This window comes from Marmota flaviventris, chromosome 1 (genome assembly GCF_047511675.1).
Source record: "Marmota flaviventris isolate mMarFla1 chromosome 1, mMarFla1.hap1, whole genome shotgun sequence".
Taxonomy (NCBI): Eukaryota; Metazoa; Chordata; class Mammalia; order Rodentia; family Sciuridae; genus Marmota; species Marmota flaviventris.
In genome coordinates, this window is record NC_092498.1 from 98,363,286 (window position 1) to 98,384,540 (window position 21,255).

At 33.1% G+C, this 21,255-nt stretch overlaps 1 protein-coding gene across 5 annotated transcripts in view; it reads left to right on the forward strand.

Moving 5' to 3' along the window:
- Window positions 1–21,255, forward strand: part of Sugct (succinyl-CoA:glutarate-CoA transferase) — a 709,004-nt gene that overhangs the window by 345,742 nt on the left and 342,007 nt on the right. For all 5 annotated transcript variants that reach the window (XR_011707951.1, XM_071614148.1, XM_071614152.1 and 2 more), the window contains one exon: window positions 2,431–2,533. Coding sequence is in view for 4 of the 5 variants with exons in the window: in XM_071614148.1 (XP_071470249.1) it covers window positions 2,431–2,533 (103 nt within the window). In the remaining variant the exon portion in view is untranslated. The remainder of the gene's footprint in view (window positions 1–2,430; window positions 2,534–21,255) is intronic.

The following is a 21,255-nucleotide window of genomic DNA, read 5'->3' on the forward strand; positions in this document are numbered from 1 at the left end:
GTTGAGCTGAATGTAAGGCCACCCTTTCTGTCTTTATCTGCAGGAGTCTATTGCTTTGAGTGGTTTGGATCATCTCCCCTCAAACCCCCGGCAGAATTTTTGTGGTTAATAAAAACATGTGCTTACAGCTTTTTTTGCATAGATAAAGGAAAGGATTCCACATCAGATTTAGATCAGAGATAGATTTTCAGAAGAAAATGATGGATCTGTCCTCTGGGAACAGCGGAATGCAGCATGTTCTGTCTCTGATTGATTGAGTTTATGGCATTAAAGAACCTTTCCACACCCACACCCATACAGAGATGCAAACAGTGGTCACAACTGCAGATTCAGACATTGCCTCTTCCCTCAGTCTCATTTCCAAAGTTCATCCGTTGTTTTCCATAACATGAAATAAATCCCTCTCTTTTGCCCAGTGGTGAAAAGCTTATATAAATACTAGAACTTCAACTATTCCCTGGAGTTTTCTTTTGGCTAGCCTGCAGCCATGGGTCTGTTTGGATATTGACATGCATTTTCTCTGCAGATCTTTCAGGCCACTTGGGTAAGTCCAGTGGTGATTAATTTACTTGTCTTGAAAATTTATCAGACTAACCATTATAACACTCCATTTATGAAAAAAAAATGACACCCTGATTGAAAAGACTCCAGGTTTAAAGTATCTCTTTTATTCTTTCAGCATATATCATTCTGATGATATATCTCTCTATATATTTTAGGAATTCTTGGCCAGGAGATTATTTTAACAATTCTTGAAAGAAATACTAATGTGAAGAATTGATTAGAAATAAGACACTTAACCTGAGCCATGATGTTCCTATGAAATTATTTTTAAAAATATTTAGAAATGAAGTATTTCATTGTATACCAAAGAGTTAACATTATTGGGCTGAAATTAAAACATATAATGAAAATTCTTTAGTCATTGTGATTGTAGAGAAAAGGGAAGGCATTGTACAAAAAGGCAAGAATCAATGCTTGGTGTATACAGAAGTTACTCATTATCTAAATATGTGGATAAGATGAATTAATTCCTAGTGAAATATAATACTATCTTCATTAAAAACTTTTTGTTATGTTCTTTTGTAAAAATTGTTGATCAAACATCGTTGTGCATAGAGTAGTCTTAGAGAATACATTAATTTTATTTTTCCTTTTAGTTCTTGTTTTTTTTTTAAATTTATCTATTATTTATCTATCAGTAATGGCGATCACAGAAGTGTCCTCCAAGTACTGATACTGTTTTTGCACATTTTTTTAAAAGATGAAAAAAGTATCTTTTTGTAATTACCTGTGGAGTCTGCCAATCTGAGGCCAATTCTGGCTATGTACAAGAGAAACAGAATTCCATGCATATGAAATATTTTAGCCATAGTTCTGCTGGTCTTTTCATTTTGGGGAAGTATTTTACTTGTTGGCAATAATCCACTTTATCTAGTATTTTAAAAAATTTCTTTAGTTGCCAAGTTTATTAATTACATATAAGTGGTTTGATATTTTAACAATGAGCAATTCTGAAATTCCTTATACATTAGAAATTATGATTGTGTTTTGTTGTCCCTAAGGATCCAAGATTTTCCTTCTGTGTTTATGGCCCTAACAGAGAAGAGGTAAAAAAAACAAACCACTAAATCTCATTAATAGATTAGCTCCCCTTTTCTTAAGACCTAATAGAGAAAATGAAGAAATATATATGTATTTTCCTGTCTGTGAGGTTCATTTTTAAATTATAGAATTTAAAAAGAGATAAAGAACGGGGATGAATTTGAGTTTTGTTGGCTTTACCTGAAACACAAATCTTTGCATGTCTGTAGTTTTAATTCATAAGTCACAGTTCAAATAAACCAACAGTTAAGACTATTTTTAGGCCAATGATTATGACTTTTAATTCTTGTGTACCTTAAACATAGCTTTCTTTTAAAATACCTATACTTGTTTATTTTTTGTTTTAAAGCATACTTTTGTTTATCAATATCTCTCTACCCTGGTATACTATACATGAGACCTAAAAAAAAAAAAAAAAGAGCAGTCCCACCAGCAATGTATGAGTATACCGTTTTCCCCACATCCTCACCAACACTTATTGTTGCTTGTCTTCATAATAGCTGCCATTCTCTCAACACCACATTTGGAACTCAATACTGTCTTCCTTACAATCTTTCTTTTCCAATGGACTCTGTCAGAAAATACACAGGGATAAAATTAAGAGAAATTACGTATCTAATGGAGTATTTTTAAACCCTGGGACCTGGGTGACCACTCAAGTCATTTCATATAGACAATTTTCTCTCAAAACTTGGCTTAAAGAAAGCCTAAGCAACACATACTTGTCACTATCGGTTACTGTGAAAGAGAGCCATATGAGGAAAGAAGTTGTGTTGCATTCTGTAGATTGTAAAAAAAAAAAATGCATCTTTTCTTTGTTCCTAGGTTTGAAGAAGAAATGACCACTAAGTGGTTATATTTCTTTGAAGGCAGCGGGGTCCCATATGGCCCAATCAACAATATGAAGGGTGTATTTACAGAACCTCAGGTTTGTTTTTTGAAGTCTTTGGTTGCTTCTCTTTCCTATCCAGATTGATATCAAAAGGTAGTCATTGATCTTAAGTCACATAATATGATGTTTCACTGTTATGTTCAAATTGTTTGTGGGTTTGGGATAAAATAAAAATAAAAAGTATGATTGTAGAACTGGCTGTCTACAATCATACTTGTGTCTGTTGGGTATAACATATTTCATTATCAGCCGCTCCATAAAATTCTCAAGGTGAAAGCTTTTATTTTTTTCTGAAAATTAGAAATATAGACAATTGAAAAGTTGGAATCAGGATTTCAGAGATTTTTTTTTGTAGAAAGAAATATGAGAAATTTTACAGTTATAGCCTACTTCTAATCACCACATAGCTGTCTTAAAATATACAAAACAAGTCATATTTAGTTTTGCAAATTAGAAGCTTTCATATGTTTTGATTAATGTGTCTTTTTTTGTGGGGCAAGAATTATACTTTAAGTTTTGTACTATATATTGCTTAATAGGTTCTTCTTGGGGCACAGGAAGAAGGGTAACCACCCAAAAATATTTTTTATAACATTGTTCAAGTGGATTATTTTTATATGTCAAAAATATCTAAAGGTGAATCAGGGTATCACCTTTCCCTTATGCTTATTGCTACTTGACCAATAGAACGATAAGCAATGTACCATGTCTCAAATTCACATATTAACCCTAAAATGTAGAGGACCTCCATTTTTCTGTGAATATTTTATTATGATGTTTCACATATCTTGACAGTTTCCAACATTTCAAAATCGTAGGAATTTTTTTCTGTTGGTACTTCATATAGTAGCAAGTTTTTGTTTGAAATGAATTACTGAAAATGAAATATCCATTTTCTGAGGAAGAAGATCTTTGTTGGGAAACTGATCTCTTTAACATTGGTACATTTTTCTTGCATAAATGTTTGCTTAAAAGGAAATTAGAGTGTATTTAATTCAGTAATTACAATATTTACTGGAGAAGAAAGGCTAGAGAATTCAGAAATGCTATCTTTTTTTTTGCCCCAGTGAAGAGTTTTATTCACAATAAAACAATGGTCAATATGTATTGGAGATAAGAGGCCCACTTGGTATATACTGTGTAAATTCATCTGAAAGGAACCCCAAAATTCAGTGGATTAATGTCTGGTGATTCCTTGGTTTCCACACCTGAATATAGGCCAAGTACCTGGTTTCTTTAATTCAAAACTGAGAATCAGCCATCTCATTTTAAGCTGTGGTATTTTAGAGGTGTGTAGGACTTCATATTTGTCTCAATTTGAGGTCATATTTCACAAGAGATATTTCCTGAAAGTTTTCCCATCAGCATTTCTGTTGTTTCATCTGTGTTTTATCAGGGATAAACAAAGAAAATCAAAGAGTTATTCTTAAATATCAGTAGGTATATTCTTAATTTTCTGGGTTTGTTAAGGTTATTATATACAAAGATACAAAGTCTTATTAGTTTTAAATTGTTCACATAATTATGGGCTGGTTCAGAGTGGATATAGGCTAAATAGAATTTTTATATCTGATTTCCCCTTTTAATTCAGCTTAATTAATACAAGGGAAATTTAATTAATTTGTTATCTTTGTATCTCAACTGCTTTGGACCTGCAAAGTATCTATTTTTGGTCTATGTCATGGTGTCATATTTTTAGTACTTAGCCTACTTACCAAATGGAGAAGATTGATATTATGTAAATCAAGATACCAGATTTCCATGTTATCCTCAAAATTTCTAAACTGACCTCTTACCCCCATCAAAAAGTGGATCCTAATTATTACAGTTTTAAAGTAAAAATACTTAACCATACCATGATGTTTATTGATAATTGAAACCCAGTAGCAAGGGTTCTCTTTCATACATAATTTCACTCTTCATTTGTAATTTTAAGTAAAAAAATATATGTCTGTAATTTATTGGATTTTTAGAAAGACTAGAGAGTAATGTACTAATATTACATTTTAAAAATAAGATTACTATGGAAATTGTAAGTATTCTAGTTATGTTTTGCACGAGAATCAGGGTTATCACCTTTCCCTTATGCTTAGAACTGTTTGTCCCTTTTCAAAAAGACTTCTATAATATTTTGCATTGTGTAATGTGGAAAAATAAAAAAAAACTTGAATGAAGTATATTATTCAAAAGCACCTTAAAGTGACATCTATGAATGACAATTTAGAAAATTCTTTCATTTATTCAATAAACTTTTATTATATTTATTAGGTGAATTAGTAAGGATTTAGTATGAATTTAGTATTCTATGCCTTTCTGAAAAATAAACTCAAAATTTACTTCAATAGCATGCATACAATAAATGTTCATGTATATGTAAATAAACAAATGAATAAGTTGTTAATTGTGGAAAGTCTAGGTTTTCCAGGGCTGGGGATGTGCCTCAAGCGGTAGCACGCTCGCCTGCCTGGCATGCGCGGGGCGCTGGGTTCGATCCTCAGCACCACATAAAAATAAAATAAAGATGTAGTGTCCACCAAAGACTAAAAAATAAACATTAAAAAATTCTCTCTCTCTCTCTTTAAAAAAAAAAGAAAGTGTAGGTTTTCCAAATGATCAGATGGTTCCTGTACCCTAGCACTAATGAGCATTATCTTTAGCACTAGTTGAATTGCTCTTGATGATTTCAGGGGACTGATGGTTGTTAGGGTTTGGGTTAAGATGATGGTTAACATCATATTTTCAAATTTGGTGGACAGTTTTATAACTTTGCAGGCTTTAGTTTTCTTAACTGTTATATGGTATAATAGGATCTTATCTCTCCAATGTTGAAAGTGTTAAATGAGATGTTAATTAAGGGAATAGTACAGGGATTGACAAATGCTAAATGCTCAATGCATGGTAGTGGCTCTCATTGTAATGGTGCCCTTGATGATTATATTCTTATTAAAACACCTTCTTTTAAAATACCTGTTTTAGTGAACAGTGGTACATTCAGTGCTGCCACAAGTATGGGGATCATTAACTTAGAATCGCAATCTACTACCCTTTTATGAAAACGTATCTGCAAATGATATGCCAAGAGTTCCCAACCCTTCATTATTTCTGATTGCTGACAACCCTCTTATTTTTCATTTTCCATAAAAGTGTTTTGTTTTTTTTTTTAAGTTTGATTTCCGTTTGAGGTGTCCAAGGGAGCTTTCACTCTGATGAGCAGCAGTTTCTTGGCCCTAGGTACCGGGAACTAGCCACTTGTGTTCAATGTGGGAATGCACCACTGGCTTAGTGGCCCACCTCTCCGTGTGTGCTGTGCCAGCACAGCTGCTCATTTGACTGAAAATTACTTTGGGTGAAGTACAAGGCTTGGAACATGGCGCAGGAAGGAAAGCTTTGATGAAGTGAAAAGGGGTATGTCCAACCAGGGAAAGAAAAAAAAAAAAAGGAAAAGATTGGGAACCTCAAGGAATAGAAGAGAATTTTGTATGCTTCTTATTCAATGGACCATGTATGTTTCTCATCTGTGGCTTGAAAATCTTGGTTGACAACAAAAATGTACTTGATGGTAGAAACTATATCTAACCTAACAAATTCATCATAGTTCATATTCCAAGAAGATTTCATTTTTTTACTCAATTGAAATGGGAGATGATATGTTTTATCTTGGATAGTTGGAAGATTGTCTACTTTTTATCTTATGATAAAGTGCTGTAGACCTTGGCACAGTAAAAATGATGTTATGGTTGTCCATGGTTAAGTCAATCAAAACTACTGTGGGGGCATTTGTCTGCATTTACTGATATTTCTGACAAGTTTTGACTAAAAATTCTTAAAGTGGTAGTTTTATTGTTTTTCTCCCTCAATGACAAATTATCTATGGAAAACTCTGTGCATTATAGAGCATAATATAGGTTATCTGCATATAGATTTTAATAGTCAGTCATTTTTTCAAGTACTTTCTTAAAATATCTTCTTCTAATCAGGCCAAGATTGTGCAGTACATTAAAGGAATTCTTAAAAAGTTTCAAAAACTTACTAGATGACCTCAGTATGGTCCTATTTAACATACCCTTGGGAACATGTGCATGAAATACATTGTGGTTTGAGGGTTTCCAACCCAAACAAACTTAAAAGAAAATGCAGCTTTTAATAGAAACTATTCAAATTCCTGCAAAAATAGGTATGGATGTCACCATTGAAAGGGCTTAAAAGCATCATTATCTACAATGAACATCAAAAGAGAACACACCATCCTGCTTTCAGAATTTTGCTTAAGATTGTATATTTAGTTATTCTCATGTATCATCTTCTTTGGTTGAACTGCTAAGTTAAAAAATATGAATTATGAATTATTGGAACTTCTGATTAGTGTTTTTTTTTTCCTTGATGCCATGACCTGAGAGTAGGGAAGAAGGGCAAAAGGTATCCTAAAACTGGTGTTGTTTAACAGTCTTCCCATTTGTACCACACAAGTTGAATATATCAGGTGTAAAACATCACTCTGAAGCATCACTTCTGAGAACCATTGGGAGGGAAATATCAAAATTATTGAAATATCACAGCTGGCCCCGATTTTAACTGGTGCCAAACACCTGCAGGCTCTAAAAGGACACCAAAACAAAACCCCGCCCTGTGGCAGCAAGCCATCCCTAACAACCCTTCCTTAACTTTGCATCACCATCAAAACTAATTTAACATTTTCTACAGAAACTCTATTCTTCCTGTCCCTGAAGGCCATTACAACTCCTTTTGCAAATATTTCGTATGGGATAAATATGTCATAGTAACAGAGTGAAGTATTGAAATATTTGATGGCTGAAAATTATCTGTTGTTTTCATCTCATTATTTGTGGAAGTCTGTGAAGTTGGAGATTTTATTAATCTCTGAGCTAGCTCATATTCTCTAAGTGATTTTTTTAGCACATTTTGGCAAAATATCTGAGCATCTGGGGGAAAAAAGGCCTTCAATATTCATGTCACAAAGTGTCAAAAGCACCCCCAAATACAGAGCTGGTTTTTAGTCCTTTCTATTACTACTATAACTACTTTCCTCTCCTACTTTCTCCCACACATACACACTTGATCACCTTTTGAATGACATTAGTTAATGTTTGTTGAAATGCAGTTGTGTACTCTCAGTTATACAAGTCAAACAAAGTTGTATCTTTGTCTTTAGTACTCTGAGTATACGTGCAATGGTCCTTGTAGCTGGAAAATTGTTGATGAAGATGTAAGGTAAAATAATTTGTCTGAAAATATTTCCTAGTAGGTAGGGAGATACAAAATATTTTTTGAATATCTTTAAAACTACATGGCACATTTTAGATGGTGTACAAATTCAGATAGCATTGCATGTGTTTGTTTCATGATAGCTGGGTATGATATTTTCAATTTTTAAAGGAGCTATATATCTCAGACTTATGTGAATGAAGTAAACATTGAGTTTATTTTATATTAAAATATAAATTATATCCAATTTTATTTTATTAACAAGAATCCTAATGCAAAAAACTCTGTTATTATTTAAGAGGAAATTCATTGAAATGTTGAATGAAAAGTAACATTATGACTTACAAGTAACATTACTGGCATTTTACATTTACTTTTCTAATTGCACTTTTAATTGACACTGATTTCTTTGAACTACCATACTTATTTAGATTTAGATATCCAACTAGAATGCCTTGGACATCACTTACTGTATATTTTAAAGAAAAGGTGAGAAGCATGGTTTAGGACAAATTACCTGTTCACTCATTTAGTCATTCACTCCTTCATTCAGAATATAAATGGATGGCCTGCTATGTGTACATTCTTCTGTTAGGAATTTGGCAAGGGGAGAGGTTGATAGAAGACAATGAATCAAGAGAACAAAAGTGAACTATCAGGAGGTTGCAGTCTAGCTAGAAAGCGTTCTGTGTCATAGAAGAATCATACAAAAATGCTCTATTTTTAATAGCAAGAAATAATATGCACAAAGCATTATCAAACTCTCCTAATTAGAGGTTTAACAAAAGTTTAACATTTAACAAAAGAGTTCAAAATCTTAATCTTGAAACTTACCAAAGAATTCTTTATTCTTTTAAAAGCTTCTTGTAATAAGGTTATCTTTATTATTAAATTTTTCTTCATTGATTAGGAAGGAGATAATGGAAGGTTTCAGCTTTTATTATTTAGTGACTTTGAAATTATTTCTGGTCTGAGGATATCAAAGTTTTCTTGGTGTTTTATAAAATTAACTATCTCTGTCTCTGCCTCTCTGTTTTTGTCTCATCTTTCTTTTGTGTGTGTTTATGCACAAGCATGCCCTTTATTCACCAAGTTTCAAATATGTAGCTTATGTTTTCTGAGCATTTCCAAAATATTTCAGAGTAGGCATATGTAGTATTCATTTTGCAAATCTTGACCTTTCAAGCCAAAGACATAATCTATTTTTTAAATGAATAAAAAAATGAAAATCAAGAAAGGGTAGTTAATTGTATCTGGGCATTTTGAGACCCAGAATGAATTGTAATTAGCACCAACTAACTTTAGAAAATGATTTAGCACAGTGCTCCAATAGGAATATAATGTAAGCCACCTATGTAATTTTAAATTACCTAATAGCCAAATTAAAAAGAAATAGAAAATTAATTTTAATTATTTTATTTAAACATTTTATCCCTACACTGTATCTCAGTTTAGATGAGCCACATTTCAAAAGCTCAGAGGCCACATGTGTCAGTGGCTACTGTTGCAGTGTTTATCTAGCCAGTTACAAAAATATCTGGGAGTTTGTTATTTACTTTTTTCTCCAGGTTTGTACACTTTTAATTATTTTATTTTTTTAGCTATTCCAATTAAATTAAATTTCAATTTGGGGATATGAATTTCATCTTTTAGAAGTCTCATTTTATAACAGTATTCTACTGTTCATTTGTTTTTGGCTGCAACCTAAATTAGTGTTGATTTTTATGTAAACTTCAACCTTTTATACATCAGAAGGAAAAGCTTTTGCTCAAACAAATGTTTTCTATAGTAACAGTCTGAAAAGATGTGATAAGTTATCAGCTTTATTTTCTGATACATATGCAATAATTTATAAGGACTATAGCACCAATATTTAAACTTCTTTTTCTAAAATGATCTTGAAGGAGGAGCAACTTCTGTACTGCTTTCCATATGGCTGTACCAATTTCCATTCTTACCAAGAATGTGCAGGTGTTCACTTTCTTCCATGTAATAACTGATGCTTGTTTTCTATTGACTTTTTGATATTAGTCACCCTAATAGGTTTGAGGTGGTATCACATTGTGGTATTGATTCTAATTTTTCTTATGATTAATGATGTGGAGTTCATTTTCATATCCCTGTTGGCCATTTGAATATTTTCTTTAGAAAAATATTCAAGGTCAATTGCTCATTTTTAAATCAGGTTATTTGTTTGTTTTCCTACTAAATTTTATGAGTCTCTTAAATATATTGAAACTTCCATATGGCCCAGGAATCCCACTTCTTTCTCTTTCTCTCTCTGTGTATGTATATATTTTTTGTTTCATATTATATATGTACATATATAGTATGAAGTAAAATGAATATTTCATAGAAATATCTATTCTCATTTGTTCATTGCATCATTATTCACAAAAGCTAAGATATGGGAACAACCTAAGGGTTGATGGATAATTAGATAAAGAAAATATAGTATGATATTATTCAGACATTATAATAAAGAAATCCTTCAATTTATAATAACATGGATGAACCAGAGGATATTAGCCTAAGTAAAATTACTCAGACATGAAAGACGAATACCTTATGATTTCATTTATATATTCAAACTAAAAAAAAAACTGAACTAATAGCAACAAAGTAAAATGGCAGTTACCAAGAGTTAGAAGGTAAAGAAAATGGTGGGAAAACTGGTTAAACTCTGCAAACTTTCTGTTATAAGATGAATAAATTCTTCAAATTTAGTGTATACCATGGTGATTAGAGTTAATACAAATGCATTGTCCACTTAAATAATTGCTGAGAATAGATCTTAACCCATGAAGTTCCAAGTTTTAAAATCTGTATTTCAATAAAATTGACAGGCACATTAATATAGGTTAGAAATCATAACCTAGAGCTTACATTTATTATTATATTAATTACCATATTATATTATGTTTTAATTACATCATGATATAAAGAGACTTTGAAAAGGGCTCCTATGTTCTGTGAATTTCAGCAGTTAGAAATGGTTCCTGATCTGAGGTAGATCAATGAATAAACTCTCATTTCTTTTCTTTCTTGTCTTCCTTTCCCTGCTCCCCTCCCCTCCTTTAATCCTCTTTCCTTTTTGGTTTCCCTTGTCTTCTGTTAAAGAATTTCCTTAGTATTCATTGTAATATAGGTTGTTTATTAATGAATCAGTTCTCTCAGTTTTTGCTTTTCTGAAAGTTCATTTAATTTTTCTTTTTTTGAAATTTAGTTTTGCTGTATATAAGATTCTTATTTGACATTTCTTTAGCAATTTGAATTGTCCTGTTCCACTGACTTCTGACTTCCATTGTGTTTGATGAGAAGTTATATGTTGATCTCATTCAATTTCCTTGTATGTGATATGTCATTTTTCCTTTGTTCCCTTGAGAATTTCCTTTTTGATTTGAACATTTTGAGTATAATATATGATATGTGTGTTTCTCCTAACATTTATTCTACTTAGAGTTTATTGATCTTCTTAGATGTGAAAATTAATGATTTTCATGAAATTTGTAAAGCTTTTTTTTTTAATCCTTATTTTTTTATCCCTTCTTGGTACTCACATTTATGTGTATGTTGGTACACTTCAGTATGTCCTGCATTTTTCTGAGGCTTTGTTCATTTTTTTTTTCATGTTTTGTATGGATCTATCTTTAAATTTGCTGGCTCTTTTTTCTATGAGTTCAAATCTGTAGCTGAACTCTTTCAGTAAATTTTTCATTTCAGTTATTGTACTTTTTGATTCCAGAATTTCCATTTGGTTTCCTTTAATAATTTAAATCATCTCTACCTCTTTCTTGATATTATCTCTTTGATGAAGCATTGTCATCATATCTTCCTTTAATTCTTTAACTATGGTTTCCTTTTGTTCTTTGAACATATTTATAATAGTTGCTTTGAAGTTTTTTTCCTGCTAAGTCCACCATCTGTGACTCTTCAAAGGCAGTTTGTATTGCCAACTTTTTTCTTTCTGTATATTAGCCACATTTTACTATCTCTTTGTAGGTTTTATAACCTTTTGGTGATAACTGGACATTTGAGATCCTTACCCTGTCATAGAAGTTGTTTTGTTTGTTGTTTGCTAGGTCAAAAAACAGTGACTCAGTGATGAGTCAATTCTGAGAGGTCTGCTTTTCCTGTGGTACAGAGATTCTGATGTCCCAATTTTGATTATTTTCAATTCTTTTACTGTTTTACTGTGGAGTCACTCTTTTTTTTGACATATCCCCTTACTGGTAAAAGTTGTTTTTGCCAGTTATATTTTTAGCCTTTGAAACTCTGTGTGTGTGTGTGTTTATCTGTCTTGTAAACTACTATTACATTTAAAGGGAGTTCACATTTTTTATGTGTTCCACCTTCAGCCAGGGACTAGTAACTTGGAGTTTTCCTCTGTGATTACTGCTGAGTGGCCATCACATTGAATATGTACAAAGTTAACCAGACATACAGAAATAAGTGTGATTTAAATTTTAATTCTACCTTCCTAGGTATCATGCTTGAGTCAGAGCAGCTTACTGTTGATTCAGTGTTTATTTGGCGTTTCTTTAAGCCCCCGGTGCCAGTGGGGCCTCTGTCTTGTTGATGGGTCAGGATGCAACTTGGTGAATGTTTTCATGTCTTTCCCACGTCTTGCTTTGATTACTCCTTTGGGTACAGCCTAGCATATGTGCACAGATTTTCTGACATGTAGAGTTGACTGTGATCTTAGGAGGGCTTTTCTTGCTTATCACTTTCCCTGGTTCTTTCTATTTAATACTAGTCTGTTGCTTTGCTTATAGCACAGAGATACCAGATTTCTCTTAATTGTTGTCCCATAAGATACTTATTGTTTTTAATAATGATCTTAGGCATGCAGTTCTCCATTCTCTCCTCCAAAAGGTTAATCAATCATAGTCATAGATAAGGAGTTCCTCATCCTTATTACCTTCCTTTTCTCCACAAGAACATTTTTGTCACTCTATTAAACATGGGAGATAGGACCTATTTTCCCTTAATAATACTTCTGTTCTAAGAATGAACACTAGAAGTCTTGGTGTAGGCAAAAACCTTCTGGCTTGTTCCCTCTGGAGTGGTTCCTTTCACTTATAAGAAAGCTATAGCTGGTACAACAGAAGCCCACATTTCTTAGCCTGCTGTAACTATGGCTGCAGTATTATGTCTGCCTGGACTATAGGCAGCTCAGGCTAAAGGGAGTGAGAAACACAACAGGCTGTCCCTAGTGAGGTAAAAGCATAGTAATTTAGCAGAAAGGTGAAATAAAAAAAGAGGAAACTTCCATTGTTTTGGTCACATCTGCTTAGAGTGGAATGCCTAGGTTAAAGTTTTTGTAACATGGAGCTATACAGTGGATGATGGTGATAGGTTAATGGAGTGAACCATGGTTCAAATGCTATGGATTCACTCTTCTTATTGAACTTGAGTAGATTTTTTTTTGTTGAATGAATGTTTCACCATTTGCTGTATTTTCCAGAGATTTTAAATGTAATTTTAAAATAATTTTCACTAAGAGAATTACTGTATTGCTAGGGAGAGTGCCCACTATTTCTTATTCTACCATTTTAGAAGTCCTATCCTGCATGCTTCACTTTTCTTCCTTTGACAATAATCTGAAGTCACCTTTTCTCTATCAGAAAACCCACAAGCTAAATGTCTTTTCTTTTGTGCTTGGTGCTCATCCTCATTCCAGCGATACCCTTAAGAAGTTCTGATTTTGCCTTGTTGGGCTGCTTATCTTACTTGTCCTTAACATGCTGAATTTGCTCTCCTGTCTCATTGCTTTTTTTGTTGTTGTTCTTTTTAGTTATACATGACAGTAGAATGTATTTGACATATCATACTTACATGGAGTATAACTTCCTATTCTTGTGGTTGTACATGATGTGGAGTTACCCTGGTCATGTATTCATATATGATCATAGGAAAGTTATGTTCAGTTCATTCTACTGTTTTCCCCATTTCCATCCCCCCTCTGTTACCCCAACATCTCCCTGTCTAATCTGGTGAACCTTCACTCCCCTCCAACACACATTATTGTGAGTCTGCATCCACACATCAGAGAGAACATTCAGCTTTTGACTTTTTGGGATTGGCTTATTTCACTTAGCATGATAGCCTTCAGTTTTGTACATTTACCAGCAAATGCCATAATTTTATTCTTTATGGTGGAGTAATTTTCTATTATGTATATGTATCACATTTTCTTTATCCATTTATCTATTGAAGGGCACCTAGCTTGGTTCCATAGCTTAGCTATTGTGAATTGAGCTGTTATTCCTGTCTCCTTGCTTTTTGAACACTACTTCTAAAAGACCAATCTAAAAGTTTTATGGTAGTGTTTTTGGTTTGATCTGTCAAAGAATATCTTGGCCATAATTATCCAGGGGCCTTGTTAAAACTCATGTTTCCATACCTAACAAAGTCCAGGGATTTCTATTGTCTATGGGCAGGGCTCATAGACAATATGTATTGGCATATGTAGATTTCTAGGAATTATTCTGTTATAATAGAGTTATGTACCTGTAGTTCCCAAGCAGTTTCACATCATCATATTCCTAAGTTTTTCTTTCATGATGTCTCTGGCAGTTTTCAGTTGCATAGGGAGGCTCTTTTTGGTCCTTTTGGCCAGAAATCTATGGGTTTAGTTTTTTTAATATCCTGTTCACTTACACAACTGAGTCTGTCTTTGGGGCCAGGTTGTAAGGGAACAGAGATAGGAAAAGAGCAATGAGATTTGGCTGCACTGTTTTGAAACTGTACATTTCTGTTCTGTTGAACCCAGAGGAAGGGCCTCATCCTCAGGCCTTGGCTTTTGTTGGCTCCCATTGTCTTTGTTGTTACTTCTGTTGCTACTACTGCTATTGCAGTTTTGCCTGAGGTCCAGGGGTTAGGAGAATGGATGAAAGTAAAAGAAGAATATGGAGGTTTCCACATTATCTCTAAGTATTATGCATTCCCTTTCCCTTTCCTTGAGCTAAAACTCTAAAAAAATAAAATAAAATAAAAATCTTCTCCAGAAGCTGTCTGCAACTGAGGGCTCAAACTTTGTTTGCTGTGTTAAATTCAACATGGGTACAGCAGTAAAATAAATTTGTATTCATAGAAAGTAGAAAATTAATCTTATCCTAACACTTGTTTGGTGGAAATTCTGTTCTTCCTCAGTTCATCTTCTGCTACTTACTTCTGAGTTATCAAATGACTGCTCTTTGTAGTCTGTACAGAATCTGTAACTCTGTTCTGTCTATAAGACAGTAGAGTACTTCTCCTCATACCTGGAATCGGAATGTTTCAACTTTAAAGCAAAATCTTCTACTATTTTTAAAAAGTTTCTTTAAAATTGGATCATCTTGCTTGAAGAGAGTCCTGACATAGTTGTTAAATTGAAGTGCTCAAAAAATTCATATTCTCCATGTTCCTGGTGATTGCAAAGATAGAGGCAGGAGGATTGAAAGTTTGAAGCCAGCCTTAGCAACTTAAAGAGAACTTGTCTCAAAAATAAGACAAAAAGGTCAGGGAATGTAGCTCAGAGATAGAGCATCCCTGAATTGGATCACCAGTACTCTGTAACTATTTATTTATACACATTAAAATTTTCATGTAACATGTAAACAATACTAACAAATAAATTGGATGAAAGTCTTAATAAATAATAACTAGACTGGGGCTGGGGATGTGGCTCAAGCGGTAGTGCGCTCGCCTGGCATGCCTGCGGCCCGGGTTCGATCCTCAGCACCACATATGAACAAATATGTTGTATCCGCCGAAAACTAATATATATATATATTAAAACTCTCTCTCTCTCTCTTTAAAAAATAATAACTAGACTATTATATAAAACACCATTTCTGGACTGATTGTAAGGTTTATAGTTTGATATATTAATATTAATGTATTTATACTCACTCAGAATTGTTTTTGAATGCTTTATGTATTAGGATTCAATTTGCTTTAAAATATTTTCTGCTTAAAAGAAAAAAAGAAAATCGTCTGATTTACAAGAATGAATAGTTAATGGTCCTATACTACTTTCCTCAAATATCAATTTTCCATGTCAGGCATTTGAAGTTACCTAGCACTTATTCAGCATTTTTTTGGTAAATGCATTGTTTTTAAGTGTGAGAGAAACAGAAGTTTCAGAAAGAGAAGAAAGTTATCAGAATCTGCAATGACTAAGACTGAGTGAAAACAAAAAGTCTGTTTGCTCAGGTCTGTGCAATACTAAATTATCCATATAGTTTTTTAATAACAATTGTAATATAAATCTGATACATCTTCTGGTGCCAGTAAGCAATAATATGCTCAAAAGTGATAGGAACATGGCAAAGATATGAAGGAGTCATCTTCAAAGAGTTCACAATAGCCAAAGTGTGGCAAAATAGTGACCAAATATAATTATATTAATGGATTATAATTAATAGAATAAAATAAATATCTCTGAGAACATACTAATATAAACAAATAATAGAATAAATAAATAAACAAATGTTGAGGAATTTTAAAATCTCTTCATACTATAGAATTTCAATTAATAAAAGGAAAGAGGAGAATAGAAAATTGGCCTTAGATAAATTCCATAGTTATGATTATTGCAGGAAAATCTGGTGGATTCAAAGTTATGATGAGAAAGAATTTTTACATAATTTCCACCTTATTAGTTACAAAGGAAAAAATAATAACTTTATAGTGACAGAATTTAATAAACACTAGCTTAACCAAGTAGTCACCAGTGCTAAGCTCTGTTATTTCAGGTATTGTTTGATATGGCATATAACATTAATTTCTTGCCCGAAATGCATAACCTTAATCAATAATGGGAAAACATCTGACCAACTCAAATTGAAATAAATTTGTTAAAATAGCTGAATAGAATTCTTCAAAAGTGTCAAGATCATTGGAGATAAATACTTAGTAGCTTTTCAGATTGGAAAAGTTTAAAAAGACATAACATCCTAATGAAAATAAGATATACTCTAAGTTGGTAAAAATATGTCAAAATAGACTCTACTATCATGTATAACTAAAAAGAACAAATAAAAATTTTAAAGAAAGAAGAAAAGAAAAAAAGTGTATATTTACATGCACTGTGGGCTCCTGGACCATATCTTAATTCAGTGAAAAGAATATTTACACTTGCTAGAATTTGAATAAGGTCAGTAGGTAATGGTATGTTATCAATTTTTATGTTTTGATTTTAATAATTTTATTATGCTAATAGTAAGATGTTAATAGTAACCAGGTGTGATGGTAAATGCTTGTAATCCCAGTGACTTGCAAGGCTGAGGCAGGAGGATTGTACTTTCAAAGCCAGCCTCAGAACTTAGCAAGGCCTTAAGCAACTTAATGAGATCCTGCCTCAAAAAAAAAAAAAAAAAAAGGCTGGGAATGTAGCTGTGGTTCAGTGGGTAAGTACTCCTGGCTTCACTCCTAGTACCTAAATAAATAAATAAATAAATAAAAGTTCTTAATAGTAGGAGTTGGGTAGGAAGTATATTAGAACTGCATTTTGGGGGCTGGGGATGTGGCTCAAGCGGTAGCGCGCTCGCCTGGCATGCGTGAGGCCTGGGTTCGATCCTCCACCACATACAAACAAAGATGTTGGGTCTGCCGAAAACTTAAAAAAAAAAAAATTAAAATTCTCTCTCTCTCTCTGTCTCCTCTCTCTCTCTCTTAAAAAAAAAAAAAGAACTGCATTTTGTAACTTTTCTTCAAGTCAAAATTATTTCAAAATAAAAGATAAAATTAATACAAAAATTTTATTTCAAATACTACATATTACATAAACACAAAGAGCCTTGATTTTTAACATATAGAAAATGTAAAGTAGCAAGGGCCCTGTATATATGCTGTAGTTTTTGGTTTTCTATCTTTTCACATTTATCAATTTTTAAATTGATAATTTTTTGTCATCTTTTTACTAGTCCAGAATCATGGCACATTGAGTAGTGTAAGGCCTAAATTGTTATTAATATTTTTGTATCATAGTTGAGATTTTTTTCCAATGCCTGTAGACCACTGAGACAGCCACACACTCAATCAAATGTTCAGATATTCTCTACACAATTGTAGTTGATCCCTTGTCAAAAATTTAAATGAAAGATAATTTAAATTCGTTTTTCTTTACAAAACAGATTTTTGCTAATTTACAAAATGTAATTAAAATGTTACCAGAATGCAGTTACTCCTGGAAGTACATCTCTACAGATTCTTAGTTTTGCAAAATAGATATGTCTCACTTAACTATTTTGAAAAGCACTATATCACCTAAATTGGTTTCAGAAGCACCAGTTTCTAGTGGTATACTGAGTGTCAATAGTGGTTCCAAATCCTCTATGTCATCAGATAGTGGCTCTCAAAGAGGATGTACCTTAGAGTCAGTCACCTGGTGAACTTTTCTAAAAATGCAGATCCCAGAGTGTTAGCATCGGGGGTCCTGAAAAGACAGGTCTAGGGTGAAGGTAACTATATCAGGAGTTTTAAAGGATTCCCCAAGAATGCATTGTAGGACCATAAAATACTTAAGATAGAGAAGAGCATTGTAGTATGAATGTGGTCTCTACAGTTGGTCAGACCTGGCTTTTTGTTTGGACTCTTCCACTTACTCAGGGAATTACTGTGGACATAACTCAGTCTCCCTATGCTTTAGTTTTCCTCCTCTATAAAATGAGTATTAAATTGCATCTCATTGTTTTTTTAATGTGTCTATGAGATATTTCATTTGAAGAACTTCAAATCATGACAATTTTGGATTTTTTAAGATGATTAGATGTGTTCTGGAAAATGTGGTAGTAAAGGAAGAGTTAATGCAGGAAACAGCAGAAAGAAACAATAAAAAAAGTAGGAGATGTGAAACTTCCTTGAGAAATATGAATAGCTCAGATAGTGTGTGGTCAGAGCATAGAGTATGAGTAAGAGGTAGCAAGAGACAAAATGAAGAATTCAAGATTCAATGGAATTCATGGAATTATTCATGGAATATTCATATGCCATGCTGATGAGTTTGATCCAAAATAGCATGACACCAGCTCCTGGAAGTGGAGCAGAAATGCTCAGACCACCAGTGATATGTTCTGGAAATCCTGAGTACCTCTTGATCTTTCTGCGGGTCAACACCCTTCGGGACAATACAGCCCTGGATGATATAAGATGCCTATGTACAGCAACACATGAGATATATAGAGTACATCCGTCCTATAGTAGAAATGCAAGAGAGAAGATAGAAGTCTTCAAATCCAAGCTACTTTTAACACAGTGTACCAAAAAACATGCATTGTGAGATTTCTCAGAAACTTGCCTGATTTAGCTCTCTCTCTCTCTCTCTCTCTTTTTTTATAAATACCCTGCCAACTACAACTCTTGGTTTGAGCTTCTAATAACCTCAAATTCTGATAATAATCAAGCTATAGATAACCAATTAATGAACACTGTGAAGAGAGATGTTATGCTCAAGGTAAAAGTCAGTTATGTCAACATATATATATGGGCATTTTAGGGAACAGTGTGAATTGAACTGCAATTGGATAACATAACCTGCTCTAAGTTCTGCTCCTGTCCATCTTGGGTTGTAAATGCTGTTTTAAAGAATAAGACTGTTCCTAGTGCCGCGGAGCTCCATTTTAATTATTCTCCAATTGTTTCTAAAATAGGATGGAGCCAGGATCTAATTGTGCAGGGATACCCATGTGTAGGAGCAGACACATGCAAGGCAAAATGCTTATCTATACTTTAGAATCCTTTTAAATGAAGTGCTCAATGGCACCACAGTTTTGAAACAGTGAACTGCATCCCCCAAAATTTATGAATTGTAACCATGGCTTAACTTAAGTTGGAGAAATCTCATAGGAATAATGGTGATTGAGCTAGGCATGGTGGCACATGACTGTAATCCCAGCAATATGGGAGGCTGAGACAGATGGATGGTAAGTTTGAGGCCAGCCTCAGCAACTTAGGGAGGACCTAAGTAATGTAGTGAACTCTATCTCAAAATAAAAAATAAAAAATTGATGTGACTCTGTGGAAAAGCACCCCTGGCTTTAATCCCCAATCCCTCTCTGCCAAAAAGAGACAGAGAAAGAGAGATAATGATAATTGAGTGGTATTTAGGCTCAGAGAAGCATATCTATGCAAACTTTAGTAGAGGTAAAATTAAATAGAACTATATTTTTTTTTCAGAGACCCAGAAACTTGTATGTTGTACAGGAGGAGCCTAAATGGAGGTTAATATTCCCCCTTTAGGCCAGGCTTACAGCACTGATCCTTTATCATCTGTGGCCTGAAGAGTTTGTTCATTAACCAATGCTTTATGAGTACCAACTGACAAAGTAATATGATAAGGATTGCAAAGAAAGAATTATAATACCTGTTATATTTTTTAAAAATAAATATGAAATTAATTACTAAAGAGGAATGCCACATTTTTCATTTGCAATGAGAGATATCTTTGCTTTAGAGCCTGAGGTACATATGTCTATTTGCCAGGTATATCTTTCTGGTTATTAAAGAACCAATGGGGAGACAAATGAGTAATCAGGGCATTGCGGATAAGGATGAGATTGGAACTCTTAAAATAACATGTTTTTGTTTTTATTTTGGGGGGTCTGGAAATAATTAAATTAAAATAAAAACTTAAAAATGATATGGAGTGGTCCTGTGGACACCTCTTTTGGTTTCCCTCAATGATTGCTTCTTACCTAATTATAGGATAATAATTCTGACATTGGCACAGTATCATTGGAGAGTTCTATATCATTTTATTATATGTGTAAATTTGATATGTATGACCACAAGCACAAACAGTACATGGAACTGATCCATAACCACAAAGATGTCTTTCAGAGTCCTAGCTCACAGCCCCTCACTCCCTAATCTATGGCAACCATTATTTTGTCTTCTGATCTATAATCCCATCATTTCAACAATGTTATATAAAGGGAATACTACTACATATGACCTTTTAGAAAACAACTTTATTGATTTATATTCACATTCCATAAAATTACCTTTTAAAGTATATAGCTCATGATTTTAGTACATTTCAGACTTGCACAACTATCACCGCTATCTAATTTAAGGACATTTCCATAATAACTAAATGAAACTCCATTAGCAGTCACTACATATTCTTCCTTCCTAAGTTTCAATAATCTTTTCCTAAATAGCCACTGATCTATTTAGTGTTCTAGTTTTTTCATATAAGTGGAATCATTCAAAATATATCTGTTTGTGAGTATTTTTCACATAGAATAATCTTTCCAAGATTCTTCCATGTTGTGCATATACAATCGCTACTTCATTCCTTTGTAGGACTGAATAATATTCCATTGTATGTGTTTACCACATTTCACTTATCAACTTATCAACTATCATGAATACTATGCCTGTGTAAATTCATATTCAGGTTTTTCAATGCACATATACTTTCATATCTCTTGGGCATACACCTAGGAGTAAAATTACTGGTTCATATGATAACTCCTATGTTTAAAATTTTTAGTGGATAAACTGGTTTCCAAAGTGACTCTACCATTTAAAAATCCCATCAACAA